This window comes from Poecile atricapillus, chromosome 6 (assembly GCF_030490865.1).
Source record: "Poecile atricapillus isolate bPoeAtr1 chromosome 6, bPoeAtr1.hap1, whole genome shotgun sequence".
In the NCBI taxonomy this organism is placed as follows: domain Eukaryota; kingdom Metazoa; phylum Chordata; class Aves; order Passeriformes; family Paridae; genus Poecile; species Poecile atricapillus.
Window position 1 is genome coordinate 33,163,087 of NC_081254.1, and position 21,470 is coordinate 33,184,556.

The window sequence follows — 21,470 nt, forward strand, 5'->3', positions numbered from 1 at the left end:
AGCTTGTATTTATACAGATGATTATTACTCTTGAATTTTTTCTCTTGCCAGGCATTTCATTCATTTCAGGTAATTTATTCAGCTTGCCACATAACCTCATAATGGAATTCTGATACACAGTGAGCTTTCTGACCCTTCTAGCCTGATGAGTTTACTAAGTACACTTGTTATTCCATTATTTGGGCCATTGGCAAAGGTACAGGATAGCACCAAACTAGAGTGTGAACCATTAGTAACCATTCTCCAGGAGAAAATTCCCAAATGTTAGGACTGTGGAGGTGCTAGAAGTGGACCATATTTCCTTAGGTAGTTATAGGGAAATCACAAGGAACAGGATCAAAGGTCATATTAAGTGCAGACACAACTATTGCCCAGGACTGCTAGACTGTCATAAGAAGAAAGGATGTTGATTTAATCTCATGTTTATCATCTTAACTGTTCATACTTTGTTGTCTTGCAAGTACTTGAAAGTACATACTTTGAAATTTTTATTTTTCTGTTCTTTCTTTTAATTTAAAAAAAGGGTCTGACTGATCTAAAACTCTGTGACTCTTCCTACTTTCCCTTTGTTAAGGTCAGGATAGTGGCACAGATTCCTCAATATATAGGAACTTCTAACCACCCAGTGGTTTCACAGACATTGGAAGACAATAGGAAATTAGAAACCCAGATACTTTTCCTACTTTCTGGGGCCTCATCCTCTGTCAGTGCTCAAAGATCAGCACTTACTTCTCCAAGCTGATCATGTCTGCACCTGGCCCTACCAGACTGATGACCTAGTGTAACTCCTGCAACAACAACACATGCTTGTAATTTTCCCTTCAGTAATTACTCAGGGACAGTTCTATTTCCTCCTACATCCTATATGGTGTAATGGTGTATATGGCCTTAATAAATGAAAGAGTGCCTTGCAATTCTTTGTGTGTCTCTTCCCTCAGAGAGACAATTGACCATTTATATGCAGTTTGCAGAATATTGTAAAATTTAATTTGGGAATGCCTTTGACCTTATCTCAGAAACATCAGGTAAAACTGAATCATTTGTATAGCTCCATATTAAAGTGTTACAGCCCTCTGATTTATCATACATCGCCATAGAGCCAAGGTAAAAGCCTATTACAGAAATGCAGTATATAAATTCTTCAGATAGATAGATGTTGTAATATAATTAAAATATCAAAGTGAAAAGCACATTGCCAAATGTTTCATGTGGTTCTTATTCCACTTTGCTCCACTCCAATCTTGCTCCTCACTGGCAGTCCCTCCCCACAAATGCAGAACCTGACTGACTCCAACAAAAATACAGAACTTCCCTGATTTGTTTGAGGTATTTGAGGTACATAAATTCTATTTTATTATTACCATAAAAGATAAACCTTGCTTTCATTTATCTGCATATAAATATGAATGTAAACTGTTGCCATGGTAGTTTAAAACATTTTACACATATCAGTATAGTCAGCCTATAACACTTTTGCATAGTAGGGAACAAATGTTACCTTTAGTCATAAATGTAAAAGTGTGGTGCAAAGAACCTGCTATGTGTTCAAGGACAAGGACTCACACTTTCTGATTTCCAATCCTCTTTTTCAGTCTCATATCTATCTTCTCTCGCTAGGTTTGACAATGACCTACATAGCATTGCACAAGAAAAGCAAAGCCAGCAATAAACACTTTTAGCCTGTATATAGCAATGATCATCTCTCCCAGTCACTCAAGTATAGAACATATAATCTCACAGGAAAATAAAGTTCTTTTAATCTTCTGGTTTAGCCCTTTGAGAGTCATAAGAATTCTAATTACCGGCACAGTACTTAACTGAGCATCAAGAGTTTGAGGATTGCAAGATCCATACAGGACATTTTTATCCACATGCCACAGATGAAGGGAAAGCTGATAAATTATTTTTTGACCTAAATTGTTGCCTGGAAGCTAGAGACTGTTCTTAGGAGGAGAGGTTGAGTGTCACACATCCCTACTCCTCTTAAACACCGAGGTGCATCTGCAGTGTAAATACAGCATTATGTAGAGGATGTGGTTTTGTAAATATGAGTTCTCTTGGAGACCTGTGGGTGTGTGTCAGTGAGGTTTTTTATGGCTTCAAATTTCTGCCAGAGTAATTTCACTTACAGTGTTAAAAACAATCACCACATCTGTGTGTTGGTAATCTGCCTGGGATACAGCAAGGCTTTCAGTTCCAGCTCTTACTGTTCCACCTCATGACATTTGGGAAAGGTGATGGTCCCTGGAAAAGCTCCTTTGGATGACGCTCTCTGAGGCTCATCCCAGGGCTCTGCTCTTCTGTATGTGAGCACATGAATTGGGTTCCTTAAGAGTTACAACAGAAAACGGGAGATGTACTTCAGAACTGCCTCTGACAAACTCCAGCTGCTAAGGGGTCTGTAGGACAAAACTAGATCTAATCTTAAATAAAGCCCCTGGAGTGTGCATAGTTCAGAAGCTGGATCCTCAGTACCAGCTGTTTAGTTCTCCAAATCCTTTCCAATTCCATGGTGCTGCTTCCTAACGTAGGCATGAACATATCCGTACCATAGACATGATCTGATTCTGCTCAGCGTGAGCCCGGCACTGTCTGAGTGACACTAAGGTAAGTCCTGGCCCCACAAAATTAAGCTCCTTCTGCTCAGTAAGGCCAGGTAAGTTTGTTCTAACTTCAGTTACTGTGATTCAGAGTCCAGTTTCATAAATGCTATTTAATAGGTTATTGTGCATCTACAAATCCAGTTGACAATATGCTGCACAAATGCTTGTGGCTATCCAGTGCAGGCATGGGACAGGAATAGAAACACACAGCTGGGAAGGAGGAAAGGATTATTTAAGCTGGCTTTAGCAGCATTCAGTATTGTTGCTGAATGTCACAGCGTGTCAGACCTTACTCTGCAAAGCTCCCTCTGGAACAACTTCTGGGGTGAAGAAAGGAGAGTTTGACCCCAAGTTAATTTGTTGCACACGCTTTTGCTGCAGCTGTACAAGTACATCTGCTATTTTTAAAGCATATTATTCTCAGTATAGAGAATGGAGTCCACTAGAGTGATATAATATAAATATTTAGTGTTAAAACTTTATTAATTGAATGGAGTACTAAAGTATGTTTTTCATCACCACTCGGAAATGGTTAAGTCCTGGAATGCTGAGACCACTGGTGTCCAAGTCGATGAAAAATGCCTCATCATCTTATGTTCATCCCTTAAACATCTCATTCTGTTATTGACCTTGCCTTTTGTAATGGTTCTGAATCCCGAGATTCTGAGCAGGCATTGCTGGCTCTGCACAGCACCTCCCACAGTGGGGGTCCTTATCCAGAACTGGAGCTCCTGGGCATGACACGAATGTCAACAATGCATAAGAATTCATAAATATTGTATAAATAATGAGTGCCAGGAGAACAGGGAGCAAGAGGAATGTGATTCTACTTCCCCCCTCCCCACTTTTCCTGCATTTATTTCCATCACATATGACTGACAGATTTTTGCACTGAATAGCTAATACAGTTCCTTTTCCTAGGGCAGCCAAACCCAGGGAAAAGTGACAAAAAGACATGTATAACACTTCAGCGCTTGGCAACTACTGCTGTTCTTCAGGTGTCATTTGATGCTTGGCCTCCACAGTTTTCACAGCACATAAAGTCAGTTATGCAAAAATGGAAGATATCTATTTTGTTACTTTTGCTCTTTTACTGTCTAATTGACTGATACATCTTGAGGAAAAAGACATTCAGTGGACACCAGTAATGTTACAGAGATTATGATGTTTTTTGTTTCTATGATATTAAAAAATATATATAAAAAAAAAACCTAGGGAAATTAAAGCAACTTCCAAGAAAGCTAATTGCAAAATTAATTCAAATTGGCTAAATGGTATCAGAAAAAAAATCTTTTTCTAAAAGACTTATTAAATTACAGTGATCCTGAAATTTTACTTTTTATCCTTTCTAAAGGCAGAATTTTTTGTATTTGTAATGTGAGCTATTTTGCTCTTTACAAAAACCCCAGCCCAAATTAAAAGTAAAGAAAGAGAGAGAAGTTCTTCCAAAGGGTAATAAAACCATTAACTTTTTCAGACTGAGGAAAAGCAAGTAGAATCCATTTTAAATGTGATGCAAATTTTATTACAATGGCCTTGAAGAACAGCCTGCTGTTTACTTTGGAGAAATTATTAATTAAATATGGCCTTGGTATAGTATAAACCATATTTTAACTGAGAAAGGCAGCCCAACAACACAGTAAGAAATCTTCTTATGTGCACCAGCTTGGTACTCTGTAAAGTGCAATTTGCAATTCCAGAATAAAAGAATCGTAGGCAGTCAAAACATACTCATTTATTTTAGAAAATGGTCCCATTGATTTGCTCTTAACAGCCAGTGCAAGAGAGGGAAATCAATACCTTGTCCATAAGCCCTAGTGTATACTGCAGATATTAACCACAAACACATTGCTTTGAAGAGAAAAGGTTGTTCTATTCCTAGTGCTCACTGAAATGGAAAGATGCCCATTGCAAGTAAGAGGCTTTCATGGGGAAGGAGGAAATACCAGAGTTCCTCTTCCTTTAGAGATAACTACAGCTGCCACAAAAAGTTGCTTCAGTGAAAAGATAAAAATAAATTCAGGCAAAAATTCTTATGCAGAACTGCTCCCTGGTTTTTGAGAGTTTTCATTTTCTTGCCAAAAAGCTAATGTTCATGCCAGTAGTTTTGCATTTTTCTGTTATAAAATACAACACACAACTTTTTCTTTTTTCCTTTTTTTTTTTTTTTTTTTTTTTCAGTAGTACATTTATAGGCACTTCAGAAAATGTTCTAGTCCCAAACAAATCTCTTTTATCTGCTATTCTGCCTGTCAGGAGACCCTCTTGTGTTACTCTTGTTCTGAGGAGGTTCCTTCTCAAAGCAGTCTCTTAATGCACAACAGACCCTCTCTAAAACGCACACAAAAGTCTTCTCAAAAACATATTTCAGTAGAGGAAAGTAACCTCCCTAAGAGGAGCTACCTAAGCTCCAAGGCAAAAATGAAGCATGTGGAAGGTGTAAGTGGGTAGGGAATGCCAAGGAGGAATACAGAGGTGTTTCATCTACACACAAATGAAAATAGAAATGACAAAGCACAGTTGGATTAAAAACTGACAAGGAGTATGAAGAGTAACAAGAAAGGCTTCTGCAGTTGCTTTGGCATCCAAAAAGATGACCCTAGAGTTTTCCACTGTTTCTCTGGAAGCTGTCAGGAGCATTGAAGCCAAACAAACAAACAAAAAATTGTTTCATGACTTTTTAATGACTGACATTTAGAAATAAAGTTCCTCACACTGTCTACAGTGCCATTTCCAAATCCGGTACCCTTCATCTCAGGAAGAGTGGTGTATTTGTCCAACCTATCCAGCCAACTGCACTTCCAAGTGTGGAGTGTTACTAAATCACATCCCTTTCCGTTAATCAACATTTAAACTTGAATTCAAGCTGCTGGCAATCAGGTAATACTGAGAGAGTGCATGACTAATTGTCAGCCTACGCATTTCCTTACCATTAGCTAGTGACAATGAATTGCAAAAATGCAAAATTAATCTTTCAATTTTTTTGCTCTATGCCAACTAAAGCTGACAGGCTCATAAAAACAGCACCCAGCTGTGAATCTATGGAAAACACACTGAATGCAAACAGAAAACTACCCACGGGGAGGAAAAAAACCTCTAATCAAAGCGTGAAAAAGGGCAAAACAAAAGTCTGTCCTTGAAATCCCTGCAAGCATTTTAATGGTGACCCTATGCATTGTGCTACAACACTGAACTATTTGGGAAACGCAAGCAGAATAGAGATGATACTGCAAGTGAGAAATATTTAGTGAATGATGGTGCAGACTAAAGACATGGGAGCAAAAATAATGTTTTGACCCACTGAGAAGTTCAGTTCCTAGTCCCAAACCACAAAAGTTCTGAAGTATACACTTATCTTAAAAGATGTTAATGCTCAATTAAACCTATTTAAATTATACATCTAAAGTCATGCCTGCACTTGGATGCTTTTCTAGACTGGCTACTCAGTACCTCCCAAAATCAATCAAGCTCTTCCCTGGCTCTTGAATGTTCACATTTAATAATGTGATTTCTCATTTCTTAATGTCCTTTAGTCATTTAGTGTTTTGTAGCATCACTAATACATATCAATGGAGAAAAATGAGAGAAATCTTTTCAAAGAACGGTTTGAAAGTAGTGTTTTTCTCCTACTGTCGGTGGTTTAACAATAATTGGTAAATCTTTTAATTTGCGAATCGAAGCAGCCAGCAGCCCTTCACTGGGACGCCAGGTGCCCACCAGAGCTGCTCCATCACTCCCCTGCTCGTGTGCAGGACAGGATCAGCTTTTTGTCTGTATCCATCTCTTCCTCAATTTCACAGGGAGTGGGACTTCAGCTTCTGTAATTAAACAAAAGCCTGTGGACAAGCCGTCAGAAAGGCTGGGACGGCTCTGTAGCAGTGACAAATTTGCAGGTACATTTTCCAGTGTTGCCTGCAGAGGAGACAGAGGGAATAATTTTCCCTTTCATCAGGAGGTGCCGCCTTCTGGATAAATATTTAAAATAACGATAAGCCCTGTGCTACGGTCCTGCGATTTCCTTTCACCACGAGTTACACCGTGTATCACCTTCTGAGGGGAGCGAAACTGAGGGGAGAGGGGATCAGGAGATCCGGGCTGAGGGGAGCCGGGCTGAGGGGAGAGGGTATGAAGGGAAAGGGGCTGAGAGGAGCGGGAATGAAGGGAAAGGGGCTGAGGGGAGCCCGGCTGCGGGGAGAGGGAATGAAGGGAAAGGGGCTGAGGGGAGCCCGGCTGAGGGGAAGGGGCTGAGGGGAATGTGCTGAACGACCTCAGGAGGAAGCCCCGCCCCTCGCAGTCCCCGCCTCCACCCTTGACCCCGCCCCCTCAGGCCCCGCCCCCCGCGCTGCTCCTTTAAGCTCGCTCGGGGCGGGGCCGGGCGCTGTCACGTGCGGCGGCGGGAGCGGAACCCGAGCTCGCGCCCGCTCGCGCTCGGGCTCCGGGGCAGCGCCCGCGTGCGCGCCCCCGCGCGCGGCTGCTCGCGAGCGCGCGCTCCCCGTGCCGGCCATTCCCCCTTCCGCCCCGGGGCCGCGCGCGGCGGCGGGAGCGGCGGGAGCGCCCCTTCCTCCCCTGCCTCCCTCCCTTCGTCCCTCTCTCCCGGTGGCTCCCGGCGTGCGAGCATGGAGCTGTTCCAAGCCAAGGACCACTACATCCTGCAGAGCGGGGAGCGGGCGCTGTGGTGCAGCCGGAGGGACGGCAGCCTGCAGCTGCGAGCCGGTGAGACCCCCGCGGCCGCGCCCGCCGCCTGCGCGGGGAAGGGCGGGCTGGGTCTCACCCGAGCGCCGGGGGCGGGCGGGGGGCGGCGGCGGCGGGGCCGGGCGCGGTGTCCCCGGCGGTACCGCGGCGGTTCGGTAGCGCTGCCCATCGGCCCGCAGCTGGCGGCACCGACCCCGGCTCTCCCGGGCCGCGGGAGGTCACGCGTGTCCCGGTGTCCCGGCTGGCTCGCCGCTCGCCCTCCCCGTGCGCTTGTTTCCCCGCAAATCCAGCAGCGCTGCCCCCCAGCCGGGGTGACACGGATAGGTGCCGGTGTCCGAAGGCACGGGGTCATCCCCGGGGAGCATCGCTGGGGAGAAGGGCCGTGGGGGGCTGGTGTCAGCCTTACATAAGGGATGCTCCCGGTGCACGGGCATTGCGTCTTTGGGCAGATGTGTCCCGAGGTCGCCCCTTCCAGGAGAAATTGAACAGGTGGCTACACACTGAGTAGGGACTGTGATCTGTAAGGTCCAGTCCAAGCCTTTGACGTGCTGTGATTCTGTGGCTTCTAAAGTGCTTCTAAATTTTTTCAGTGATTACAGGCTGTGTGAGTTACAATTACACAGAGCTCCACTGTGTGTTAATATAAGGCTAAAGGGAAGGCAATGCGAACAAAAATTGAGATGGACTTGTGTAAAAGAGAATTTTGAAACAATGGTAATTATCCTATCCCGCCTAGGAGGTTACTCAGTGAAGGTGTCTATAGAATAAAATACCACCCGTGGAAATGATCTTGCTTTGTGTAATATAGGCTCCCTGCCCATGGTAGGGGGTTGGAACGAGATAATCTTTCAGGTCCCTTCAAAGCCAAACCATTCAATGAGTTTTTATTATTCTTTTGTGATTCTAATACATAGCTTTAATGTAAAGGACCGTGCTGACCTTGCTTATATGCTAAAGAAACTCTAAATAGCTGGGTGTTTTACCAAACATGTGGCAGGCTGCACAGATGTTACTTAGAGCTTTCTAAAACTGGGATCTGTGTTGTGCCAAAGAAGGTGGCTAAACATGTATATGACCAGGTTGGTTATCTGAGTACAGTAGACTTCGTGAGCTTCTGTGAAAGGCTAGACAAACTTTAAACATGAATACCATTGTTATCTGTGTTTTTCTAAAGAACTATTTTTCATACTGCACTTTCTTGTGTTATATTTTCATCCTAGAGTTGTGTCTTCTCAGCTCAATTTGTTTGCGTCTCTTAGATAAAATTGCAATCTGTGTCAAGTCAGCATGACTAATTCTTGTCCATCAACTCTACTGATCCAGCAATACTTTGATTTGCAAGTGATCAAAATAATTGTTGTTAAGCTAGCAGACAGTACTGCTAGTCAGTGAAATGTGTGCTTTCACAGGGGGAAAACCCCTCAGGTTTAGGTTTCTGATGGTTACAGACATCTGCATGGGCTAAAAGCTCTTCCTTCACCAACCGTAATTAAATCACAAACTAGTGATCTAAAGTTCTGGAGGCTAGTATTTGATAACTAACTTTTAAAGGCATCAGTGCCTTGCTTTCACGCAGCCATTGCTGTGTTTTATTTTTCCTTGGTGTCCCTTAACCTTCTGGAAGCTTTTCCAGTGCCCAGCAGTTTGTCTGCCTGTTGTTCCAGCAGCATTTTGTCCTTCGCCTGCCTCTGCATTTTCAGGCAGTTTCCATGTGATCCCTATTGTGTGTGACCTGCAGATTAACGAAAGGTAATGTGATATTCAAGTCCCCTGGCCTGCTTGAAACTCTCAATTGTTAGGAATGCTTTCCCATTTCCATGTGTTTGCAGCTTTGTTTTTCCAGCCCTGTCTGTGGATCATCTTCTTGACAGTGGACTCCAGGTCTGTGGAATGAAGTACCTTAGTAGGTTGAAAGTAAGCTCAAGAAACACACAGTTCTCTCACAGGAAGTGTTTTTTGGATCAATAGCTTTTTCTTGTATTAAGACAAAACTGCATATCCTCAAGTTTGCAATTTTATTACATTTGGCCATTTATTACTGAGGCCACTGTCCGGAAATGAGTAAATGGATTTCTGCGTGATGAGTCACTGCTGTGTTAAAAGAAACAACAAAGTCATAACTTGTGTTCATTGACATGTTTAATAATCTGTCAAAAGAGTGTGGTCTAGCTTTGTGTCTGTGCTTGGTTTTGGAGGCCTTGGTTTTAAAAATTTTGTCTCAGAGGCTCCTCTGAATTAATCTTTGCACATTCATGGGTTGAAGTAGATAATACTGATAAACTTTGCAAATCATTACTTGATAGGGTAGGTCCAAATCTAAAGAGCTGATGCTAAGCTTTAAAGTACTCTGCTCCCTCAACTATTAAGGCATGTTCAGAAATTTGCTAATGTTGAGAGCTGTGTTTCTGACCTCTTTGAATCATTGAGATAACAGCTTGAATTTAAACAAAAAGGCAAATAATCTTGGTAAATATTTGCCATAAGCAAAGTCTGAGGTTGGCCCTCATTTGAAGGATGTCAGCCTGTGTTTACAAGATGTTTCTGGATTTTTTTTATTCTCTAAAGTGAAAGCACTAATGAGTCACCTGCAGGAAATCCATGAATCACTGTGGCATCATACATTTATTTTTTTTAAAAGAATTTGGCCGTCAAGAGTGTACTTTTTTCAGTGTAGTGAAAAAACATGTGCTGTTCAACGTGCCTTAAATGCCTTACATCAGGTCTTGGTCAGGATTTTACTGTTGGATTACTCTGTTTATGCTCTGTGTGGCTGCTTCTGACTGGTAGTTCTACACAGATTACAAATAATCTTTTATTGATGATGTTTGTCTAAATTATGTGTTTATATTTACATATGTATACATATATATGTATGTGTGTGTAAAGGATAAAAAGTGTTGAAGACACTGAATTCTTCTCACCTTGTTTTTAGCAGTGGAAGAAGGAATGAGACTGTTATGGTGTGAAGGCTTCTATTATCATTGTGCTGACCTTGATAATACATCAGGCAGTAATGTCAAATAAAATTTGGAACAATTTCTACTAGAACTATTTATTGTAATTATGCTGATTCCCACCGCTCTGGAGGAAAAAAACTACCAAATATTTTGAGGGGTGCACAGATTGGAACTGTAAACTAGAGGCAGATGAGCGTTTGTTTGTTTCAGACAAACACTTTAGGAATTTATTGTTACAGTATTCATTTTCATCTGTTGGAACTGGTTGTGAGTCAGCAACTAAAGCAATGCACTTTAAATACTTCTAGTGAGGGATGTGTTACCAAACAGTATTTTCAGAGAAGCAGGGGACATATTTCAGGTTAAGTGTCTTAGTCTGATAGTGTGAAATCATCTCTGAATCACAAATCATAAGACCATCTAATATTCCAGCTGTGTGTGCTTGCCTTACTCCTCAAAGACCTTGCAGGAGTCATGTAGAAATGACTTGTCAGAATTCCTGAGCTGTTTTTCATGGCTGTAGCCTGGAGGAGGAAGAGCAGTTCCTTTGCAGGAAGTCTGGAAGTGCTCAGGTGAAGGCTTTGAGCTAATGAATGCTGTAAGGAGTGATGCCACTGCTACCAAAACATGTATTGCTAAGTCTAAGCCCACAGAGCAATCCTAGACATGGCTCTGAGGGGTGACAGCCTGAGTGTGAAGTCATGCTCCTGGATTATTTCATACAAAATTGCCCTACTGAATTTCAGTAGTATGTCTCAGAATCTGCCTAGCTATTCTGGGAAATGAATTCCACAGGAGGCTGGAACTTTAGAAAAAATTATCTCCGTATTTCCAGTTACTTCATAAGGAACCTCAAGCTGTTTTTTGACACCTTTTTAGCTGCAGTGGGTACTGCACTCTTTCTCACCCTTGCTTGCTCATTCTGTTCCCTCTTTTCCCTCCTCTTTCTTGGTTGTCAGCACCACGTACTTGTGGCGTATGTGACAAACCAGATGTCAGAACTGATCTGCAACCCAGCAAGAACGTAGGCTGAAAAAGTCTTCAGCACTTGGGTCCCTGTTGCTGCTTTTTCCTTCCTGTGGAAGAGAACAGAGGGGACCAGGAGAGTGGGCTGGTCTGCTCTATATCCTTAATCTGATTAAATATTGCATACATTAGTCACTGTTGTAGCTTCTGACTCTGACGTGAGATGTTATATATTTATCAGGGAGAAATTATGTTCTACTTTTTATAAGTAAGATCTACTTTGTAATTCCATCCATGGTTCTTTTTACAGAGCATAGTAAACCTAAAACTGAGACTTAAGTGGGTTGGTAGTGTGTTAAAGCCTAGCCTGGTGAGAATTAAATAAACCTTGATGTGAGGTGTTTCTTTACTTTCCTGTTGAGTCTTAGCAGGTGATGAATTGAATATGACAAGGGTGTTCCTCTCTCTTTTATTTTTTTTCTCCTTCTATGAAGAGGTCTGAAAATGCCAAGCTTGCCCCAACTCAGATGTGTCTTGGAATTCCTGTCCATGCCAAAGTGGCCTGAGCTTTTAAATATATGAGAAACTCCTAATGCTTCATATCTTGATATTCTGGTGTTGCTAGGTATTTTTTTGGTTTTTTTTTTGCTTTCCCCCAGAATTAGAATGAATCTAATTCAAGTGGATTTCTGTGGCTTGTATTTTGCTGGCAGAGGTGACTCATCTTTGATCTCACAAATTAGTATTAACTAAATATTGAATAGGAAATTGCAGACTAACTGCAGCTAAAATATTTAGAGCAGTAGACACTGATTTCAATTAAGAAAAGTCTGCAACCAAGGGCTTGTGTTTTTTTCATCTGAGAACACTGCTCTTCTTGTTAGGTTGTTTCACAGTTTATGGTGTGGGTAATATTTCAGCTGTATGTGTAAGGAAGCATTAAAACTTTTGTGATTTCAAGTTTGAAATTCTGAACTGCAGGACAAGGCAGCCACTTGTTTGATATGCTGCATGTGTTCTTTCAAAACAACTGTTGTAGATTGATTGGAATGGGATAGGAAATAAAGTATGGGAGTGGATTATCAAGAAGAGGACAAATTATTGGTTGTATATTTAGAGGAAGAATTTGGAAATAATACAGAAACTGTTTTTTATTATAGCTTGGCTTTAGTAAACAGGAATATTGATACTTAATTGTCAGTTGTATTTTCTTGCTCCAAACCTTTTCCCCAATAAAAACTGGGAGAGGACCTTTTTCCTGACAAGCTGAACCCAAATGAATGAAATAGCACTTGAACACTGAGGTTTTCCTTTTAAGGCAGAAATCTTACTTGAATAGAGCCCTGGGGCAGTGTTTGCTGAGTCTCTGAAAAACTGAAAGCAAGGCCCTTGAACATGCTTTGAACTGGAAAACAGAATTCTGAGCCAAATTTAATGACCTTGCCCAAGAGGTAGATGCAAGATGTAAATGGCAAATATGCTAGTCTGTCATTAATTGTTGTCTTTCAGTTTTTTTCCTTGTCTGTTTCTCAGTTAAGGAAAACCAGCAACTTTTGCACATGGGTGATGGTTAAGTTTTTCCCTATATTTCCATGCCTTCCAGTAACATTTAAATAATATGTTGCTTGCTGCTTGTTATCTGAGTAGTCAAATTGTCCCCATAAGTTAAAAATAAAAAAATAAAAAAAAAAAAAAAAAAAGGAGGGATGGGGGGGAGTGGCTTGAAATCCTGTCTCTTCCTGAAACACATGCCAAATTTTTGAGTAGAACTCCCTTAGTGTTAGAAATGGTTGTTCCCAATCCATAACTCTTCCTGTGCTTTGAGACTGATCAGTTGGACAATCAGAGAGATGTTAATTATGGCATCAGAAGAACCAGGTGACAGTGAGGGAAAACTTTACCTTGCTTAGACTTGGCTCACACTAATTCTCTCATGGCTCTTAAGAAGCATTAGCATAAGTCAGCTTGGTGATTAGTAAAACAAACTAATTTCCATAATTGTGAAACCTTTCTGCTCAGTTAATGTTTATATTTTAATTTTTTTGAGGATAGAATAGATTTCTTGTGTTCTGCTTTTGGTATAGCTGTAGCTGAGCAAACTTTTAATAGAGAATCTTCAGAATGAGTGAACATAGTGTTTAAGCTGTCAGTTTTGTAAGTAGGTTTGAATAAAATCTTTCTCCTGCCTGATTGATAGCTTCCTTCTTGCAGAGTAAATAGGATTAAAAAAAAAATGCAGACAACCTACTGCTTTCTTAGCTTTAAGGGTATATCCTCAAACAACTTGAGCTTTGTTGAAATACCAGCTAAGAATGGGAATGAATGTGTGTTGGTGTGGAATAATATTAATTAGTGCAGAGTTGTTGCTTTTGGAAGAATAAAAGATATTTTTTCCTTTTCTGTTTTACTTCTGAGAAAATGTGTTTGCTAACAGAGTTAGCAATGTGATGAATAAAGGGAAGCTCTAAAGTTGGGGGAAAAAAAAGAAGCCAAACCAACCAAGCAAAAAACCAACCCTCTGAGCTTCAGTGGCTTGGCACTTATTTGCATTTTAAGAGTCCCTGCTGGGTGGTTTTCTGAATGGTATTTACAGGTTTGTGGAAGGGATGTGAGGAGTTGATTCTTGTTTCAAATGGTTGAAATGCACATAGCAATTTGTTGGATTTATTTAGCCACCTACATCTGTGGTGTCTAAAGTGGGCTGCACACACCTTATGGGTGCTCAAGGCAGTCCATTTGGCATGTTGGAAGAAAATATTTTGTACCATTAATAAAGATAAATGCTGTTTTACAAGAGTGTTTATTCATCTGTTAAAAACCTCTTGTCTTTTGTACGTTTTATAATACATGCAATATAAATTATTTACGTGTTCTACTGGACTAATAAATAAATATATATGTTTGGGATATGTGCTAATTTTGTTTTTCTTGGTGTGGTGTTTGATGACAAAGTTTGGAGGCCACTGATGCGCAGGGTCAGACTCTGTTTGGAGCAAACACTGGTAACAGCAGTTGGTTTCCACTTCTAGTACAGAGCTTCCTTGTGCAATTCCATGTAACATTGGACACTCTCCAGACAACTGAACATTTCCCGTATGTTTTCCAGTTTCCCAAGCAATGCCTGGTGACTCAAGGGGTTTTCTGACTGCACCAGAATACAAAGAAGTATTTCTTTATCAAGATGAGTAGTAGGGATTCATTTTTGTTAGGTGCTTTCTCTGGGACTTGCATCCTGCTTTGGCAGCAGCACTAAAAATATCTATTATTGTATTTTCCCATCCTCACTGCTTTAAATCTGTCACTAAATTGTACTTGGCCTGTTTGTTTTCATCTCTTTTAATGCTGAGATATTGAAGGGAAGTATCCCAATAAAGCAGGTGTTTAGCTAAAGGAATAACCTGTTTAAAGTTTAGAGGAGAACATGCAAGTAAATAAAAGTTAACACTTCACAACAATTAAGAGCTTGTAATACTGAATATCTTAATGTTCCATCTTTCTGCAAGTAGTTTAAACACCGTTTTAGAAATCTATGTTGAAAGGAAAACTTAAGTAGCCTAAGTTTTATTTGCATCAGTAGTATTTTATTTCTTCCAAGAGAAAGAAGTGCAACTTTCTGTTCTTAAATCTTCCCAGTTAATTTGTGATCTTTTAATCCTGGCTAAAATTCCAGAACACTATTCAAAGGTGAACTGGAACTTGGAAGCAGACTTTCTTTTGAAAAGCCACAGGAAGTCATAAAGGTCAAGTAATGCTAATAATAAAGACTCGCAGTTGTTTTTGATCTAAAGCAGACACAATTTAAAGAAAAAAACCCTTGAAATCTATTTTAAAAATAGTATTGAAGCTTCTTCCTGAAAATTATCACTTCTGGTGTTAAAATTTGCATTAGCAGAGCTGCGTGAGTCATTCTGCTTTTATTTTTTTTATATCAATATCTATGGCTTGTGTTGAATGGTGAAAATGATGGAGAGTTGATGCTCTGTCAGACTCACCTCCAGCCATTCTATGTTGAGCAAGTGGTTTGTTTTCTTATCACAGTTTGTGCCTGACCTTGGATTAACTCAGCTGGTGGTAGAAAGAGCCAGAGAGCAGTTTCGGGTTTTGATGCTCTTCCAAGTTGCTTTGGTATCACCTTTATCAGGGTTATGTTTGTGTAAACACAAAGAATTAAAGAGACTTTATCTGGTGTTGCACGGCTCTGCATCGCTGCTGGTGAGCTCTGAGGGTGGTGGTGGAAGTCAATCACATCAAAGCTGGTTTTGTTCTGAATTTGTGACAGAAGTTCTGTTGTGCTGCAACTGAATGCTGATACAATCATTGTGAATGGTAAATGCATCGCAGTGGTCATTAATCTCTGACAGGAATCAGCAAAAAACCCCAACATTTGTTTCAGTAGCTTGAATTTATTTAGTAGGGTAAGGGAAGGAATGAGCAATTTGGTACTTCAGGATGGAAGCTTGGTGAGCAGGTGTATACATCAGTGTTAAGGCCTGTCAAACACTGGCAGTTCTCTCAAATTCAGACACATTGAGGACAGCAGAGAATTCCTCAGGTCAGGGGAAATCTTCCCTGGGACTCATCTCACTGCTCACAGTGATTCTGGACACAGCTTCTGACTCTCTGCAGTGACTCTTTTGACACTGCTCTTTTATTATCAGCACAATACTATAAGAAGTCTGTTTCAACATCATTGTGTTGCAGTTTAAAGTTGATATATCTTTATTCCTGTCTCTCTGAGGTTCAAAAGAGGACCAGTATGACATTTATAGGAAGTCAAGTTTGTGTGGGGAAGCAAGAGTAACTATTGATAAATTTTATTGCACATTATATCTCAGAACATTGTTTTGTCTGTAAGGGAAGTCCAGTTTCCTTTGATAGAGCCTTATGGTGGTTAATTTTACTGATAGGCATTTCTTTAAAAACAGAAAAATGAATCAAGCTTGTCATGAGTTCTTTCAGCATTCAGCAGTCAGAAATGTGGCCAGGTCTCCTGTATGCTATCTGAAAACTTCTAACTGAGGATTTTCAGTTTTGTTTTTTATGGTTATTTTCTTTTTATGACTTTAAAAGGATGTGGATACCTTCTGTAGCATGTATCACTGTCTACCATCTTAGACTGCCTCTTAAATTCTGTAAAATATAATACAGTTAAATACTTACATCCTGCAGCCTTGCAGTTAACATTCTTGGATCTCTGAATCTTTGCTTATGTAATGATTTTAAATATAGAATGGTTATAATTTTCAGAGATACAAGATAGTGACTGGAGATTGCTGCTGCCAGTTTTCCCAAATGGCTGCAAGGGAACAGTCTTGATCAATTTTAGTGTTAGACAAAAGTTGGAGACAGATTCTTCCTATACAGAGTAAATAAGTGTGCACTCAGCATGAAAGCCCATTTTTGGAGATGGGTGGGGAAATTATATTTAAACCTTTATTTTGTTTGGTTCATCCATTATTATTATTTCCAGAATGCACTCATCAGGAACAAGAGGTTCATATTGGTATTTGCTGCAGTGATATTTATCCAGCATGATTGGGTGTTGGCTCTGAGCTATGGTTGTCACACAGAATACTGAATTGTAACCAATAAAAAAGTTCTAATCAGGTTGGAACCAGATATGTTTTATTTAGTTAAAAAAGCTGTTTCTCTGCTGTCATACATACTTTCCTATAGAAAGTTCTCTAGAAATAGTGTAAGAAAAACAAATTTGGTGATGCTGTCACCAAAAGGAAGTCAGTGTGATTCCACAATTGGTGGGTTTTTGCAGCCTACAAGCATTTCTCCTGTAAGGCTTCTTTGCATCTAGGTTTTCTTGGACACTGAAAAAAACCATGGTAATCCCCTTACATATTGCTAAATAGGTCCTTTTTTTCTCCTATGTCCTGCCTTCCCATGGAAAATTTTTTTCAAGCAGTCAGCCTTTACCATTAGTAGTTTGATAATCACACTTATCTAAGAGCCAGTGCTGCCCAGCTGGTGGATCCCTATTTGCTGTCGTTAAACTCTGAAAGTGGAATATACATTTGGTTCTGAATACATTTTCTTCCTCTCCAAAGCTTGTCTGTACTTAAAGTTTTAGAGCCATTTCTCATTGTGTCTCTGCTGCTGGGGTAGTAGGATTCCTGTAGAAGGCCTGGGTTGTCTGGTGCTGCCTCTGTCAGAGGCACCCACAAGGGTAATAGAACATCTATTTAAGATCCACTTGCCTCTGCAGTCCCTAACACCCGTTTTCTTATGTCCTGTTACAGGCAGGTCTAAAATGTTGTTTCCTTATTCTTCTAATTAAAACAAAATCTTGTTTTTTTGGTTTTTAATCCCTTGTAAACTCCTAGAGGAAAGCTGTGGATAGCAAGTGAGGTTTTCTTGCTAATATCTTGTTACAGCTGGAAATCAGAGTTTTAGAAAGACAGAATGTCTTCTAGATTACTAGGCTTATGGTAAACCTTCACTGATTTGGTTTTTAAATTCCTCATGTGCCTGGCTTTGTTTGCTGCTCAGTATCTCTGGCTGGCTTTTAGCTATCATGGTGGAAATATGAATTTAAAGCTGATTACAAAGATAGCAATGAGTAGATGAAGTGTGAGACAATGCAGCTCCAGAAGAGACTCCGGGTGAAGGCAAAGCTGGGATTGTGTGGGTGAGCTGGGGAAGAAGGTGGAAGGTTTGGGAGTGAGGAAGGCTCCTGCATTCCTCTTTGCTGATAGTGCACATTTCCCACTCAGCACAGAGATACTCCTGTGTGTTGTTTGGAGTGAAACTGAGCTCAGGCTGTTCTAGAACTTGTTTTGTATGAGCACAAATCTGTCAGGGGGATACAAGGTGTGCCCAGATACTTCAGCAGAGATCGAGGGCACATCAAACCATTCATTCTGTCATACCCACCATCACTGATTTCCTGATGCTCAGCTGTGTTAGTCTCCTTAAGAAGTTCATTTTATTCTGGCACGATTCACACGAGGTTCTGTGCAGCTCAAGTCACTGTCTGGAGAAAGGAAGAAGCAGGAATTTGGTCCATTGTGGTTACACACATTAATTGCAGCCCTGCATGCTGCTGCAAGCATTGCTTTAAATTCTGCTACTGTGGGCTTTTAGTTCTTGCTTGTTTGTGTCCAGGCACCTGTGATCCATCCCATTTAATGAGTTCATTCCAGATCTACCCTGACTGCAGCCGTTTCTATTGTAGCTCTTGGAAATGCTTGTATTTAATGAGGAAATTAGCTGAATCTAGTACTATTAAATGTTATGCTGGAAGCTGGGAAAGCAGTGTGTGTTCTTGGAATATCAAGGCCTCAATTACAAATGTTTCAAGGAGGATTCAGTGTTTTAAAAAGAGTGTGTAAAAAATAAAAATATAATCATACCATCAGTTGTCACCTTCAGATCTCAGATTTACAAGAAGAAACAAAGGTATTGTAGATGAAGTGTTTATGTAGATGATTTGTACTCTTTTGTGAGTTTGTTCTTTCAAATGTTCATCTACTTACACCAATAGCTAAGATACTCAGTTTTTCTGGATGTTAAAACTGGAGAAGCTCTTTTACCTTGGAACAACTGTGTTTTGGTAAATAACACACAAGTTTGTCCTTCAAGATATAGAAAAACATTTTCTCCTTTGAGCTTTTTCCCTCCTGCACAGATACTTGCTTTTAAATATTTGTTTTCACTTATAAGATTTGAATTAGGAATTTCATTCTTTCCCCCACTCTCAAATCCTTGAACAGATACTGCACCATAGTTAGAAACTCATTTTCTTCCTGCTTTCTCTTTTACTTCCTATGAGGTTCACTGGAACTTGTTAAGAGTAGGAGAACTAGAAACATAAACTTTAACTTTGTGTGCTGTGATATTCCATGTACTTGTGGAGGGTGTTTGAACAAAAGAGGAAGTGTCTGTGTGTGCATGTTTATAGAAAGAGGATGTGAAAGTAATAGTAATTGCATACAAATGGGAGGGAGCTGGGGGTGAAAGTCAACATCTGCTGGGTTTTGAAGCTGTGTTGCTAACTCAGTGACCTCTATTCAGTTTCACTACAGCCATGTAAAATTTTGCTTATGTTAAAAATACCAGTGGATATGAGAAGAATTAATCCTCCATTAAATTCAGTTGCTGCTGCCTAAAGCTACTTTTTCCCTCTCAAAAATCTGGAAAATATCTGTGGTGGGGCTTTATGTTGGAAAAGTAGTAATTTTTTCATAGCTACTTGGTAGCAAGCAAAAATGGACATGTGTGTCACCTTATTGCTGAAATTATTATACATTTTCTACTCTCTAGGGTGGGGAAGGTGAAGAGGGTGACTATCACTGGGTCCTGTCCTGTTTGGTTTACTGTTTAAAAACAGGAGCTTTGTTCTTTTCTGCAGCCACTGATCTTCTTTTGGCTTGGAATCCCATTTGTCTGGGCCTGGTAGAGGGAGTCATTGGTAAAGTCCAGCTTCATACAGGTATGTGCTTTTTTCTCTTCTGATGGGTTTTTTATTTGTTTGCTGTGAAGCTCTGTGATATTGCAAATAATGCTGCATGGCTCCAATGGAATGATGTAGTGTTCCTTGCTGTGGAGGAGCACTCCCCAAATGGACTTGTCCAGGTGATTATTTTGTAGCTGCACATGCAAATTCTCTCTGCTCTCCAGTGTATGTATTGTGATTTGGCACTGTCTTGTAAAAATAGAGAGCTGCATTCACAAATAGTAGAAAGTTGTATTTGATGTTCTATCTGAATCTCAGTGTGAGATTTATAAAATTCTGAAACCTTTTGGAGTAATCCTTTCAAGGAGATTCCTGTTGTTCTCCTGTGGTGCAGTGCAAAAACTAATAAAGGAAGCTTTCATGAAAGTAGAAGGCCTGAATTCTCAATGCTATATGAAAACTTGAAAGAACAATTGCTGCCTTGGTAGAGTAATATTTGAAAGCAAAAGGAACACTTAAGCTTGCTAGCAGTTAAATGACAGAGCTATAAAATCCAAGCAGGTGTAGAATTCATTGTTATTTTAATGATAAGCTTGTCTCTAAGTGATAGTAGTAATGTTTTCCTGTAAAATAAACTCAGTACTCCTTTTACTTTATCAGCTGAGACTTCCTGTAGCCAAAAGAAGTATTTATTTTGATATATACCAGCTTTGTCCAGGAAGATTCCTCTGCCAATAGAGCTCTGTCTATTTACTGGCAGTAGGAAAGGTAGCCATAAACCCTTGCTGGGTGCCATTCTTTTTGTGAGTGCCTACACCCTGCATTTAAAGTACTGCCTGGCAATATGATCAATACAGGTAAAGTTTCAAGTGTGTTCCAGGAGGGTGGGATGGATTAAGTGCTGAAATGGATCAGATGTTTGTGGTCCCTTGAATAGAAACAGATTGCTCAGGGTGGCAATAATGGGAGAACAGGGGCTGGGACACCCTGGCATTAGAGTAGGGCAGATAAATCCTAGGAATTATTGTGGCTCTGTAGGTACTGTGACCCTTGGTCCTTTTTTTGGGAGTAATAGTTCAGAGCCCACCTCTCCATGAAGTTCATGGTCATGCCCTTCTTTTAGTTGCATCACTTCATCTTCTTTGAATTCACCTGATATTTTTGTCTGTGCTCATTCTCCAGATTTATTCAGCCACCCTTTTTCAGATCTGGTGATATGAAGTGGTTCAGACTCTGCCATCTCACTTTCTCTTCTCTTCTCTTCATCCAGGCTGTCTGTGCTGGTCAGCATGTGCTGTCCGTGATGAATGATGGCTAAACTCCAGTAATGACCTTTTTCTGCTGTGGGAAAATGCTCAGTGACTGGTTTTGACACATGTTTTTTGTGCTTGTGTGGGGTGTGGTGTTTTGTTTTAAAACCAGGCCCTTGAGTACACAGAAGCCTTCCCTCCCTTCTCCCTGGGGAGTCTTCTTCTAAAAGCCTTTGAAAGGGGAGACCTCAAATGCTTTCTGGAAGGTTTTTTAGTGTGTTGTGGCAACTGAAGATCTTTGCATGTGTGTTTATTGTGAGCTGCTTCCTCTGCTTATGAAATCCGAGTTGAAACTTTCCCCAGAGTGTGACACTTCAACAGGTGTCAGCTTGCTCTTGTCAGGTAAATTAAGATTATCAGGTAATAAGCCTGATATCTCTTCTTTCCATGTGTCCTATAGAGCTACTGAATCAATTAAGCTCATCCAGGCATTCCACTCAGTTGATGCTTAGGTCACTGGAAGTGTTTCCTTTTGTCTCTGCCTTGTTCAGATGACACCATCACAAACTGTTCATCCTTTCTTTTTATTGTAGAT

The 21,470-nt window shown here is 40.5% G+C and overlaps 1 protein-coding gene across 2 annotated transcripts in view; it reads left to right on the top strand.

Moving 5' to 3' along the window:
* Positions 1 to 6,997: 6,997 nt before the first annotated feature.
* Positions 6,998 to 21,470, top strand: part of INPP5F (inositol polyphosphate-5-phosphatase F) — a 38,558-nt gene continuing 24,085 nt past the window's right edge. For both annotated transcript variants that reach the window (XR_009277898.1, XM_058841976.1), the window contains exons 1-2: positions 6,998 to 7,316; positions 19,581 to 19,661. Coding sequence is in view for 1 of the 2 variants with exons in the window: in XM_058841976.1 (XP_058697959.1) it covers positions 7,220 to 7,316; positions 19,581 to 19,661 (178 nt within the window). In the remaining variant the exon portion in view is untranslated. The remainder of the gene's footprint in view (positions 7,317 to 19,580; positions 19,662 to 21,470) is intronic.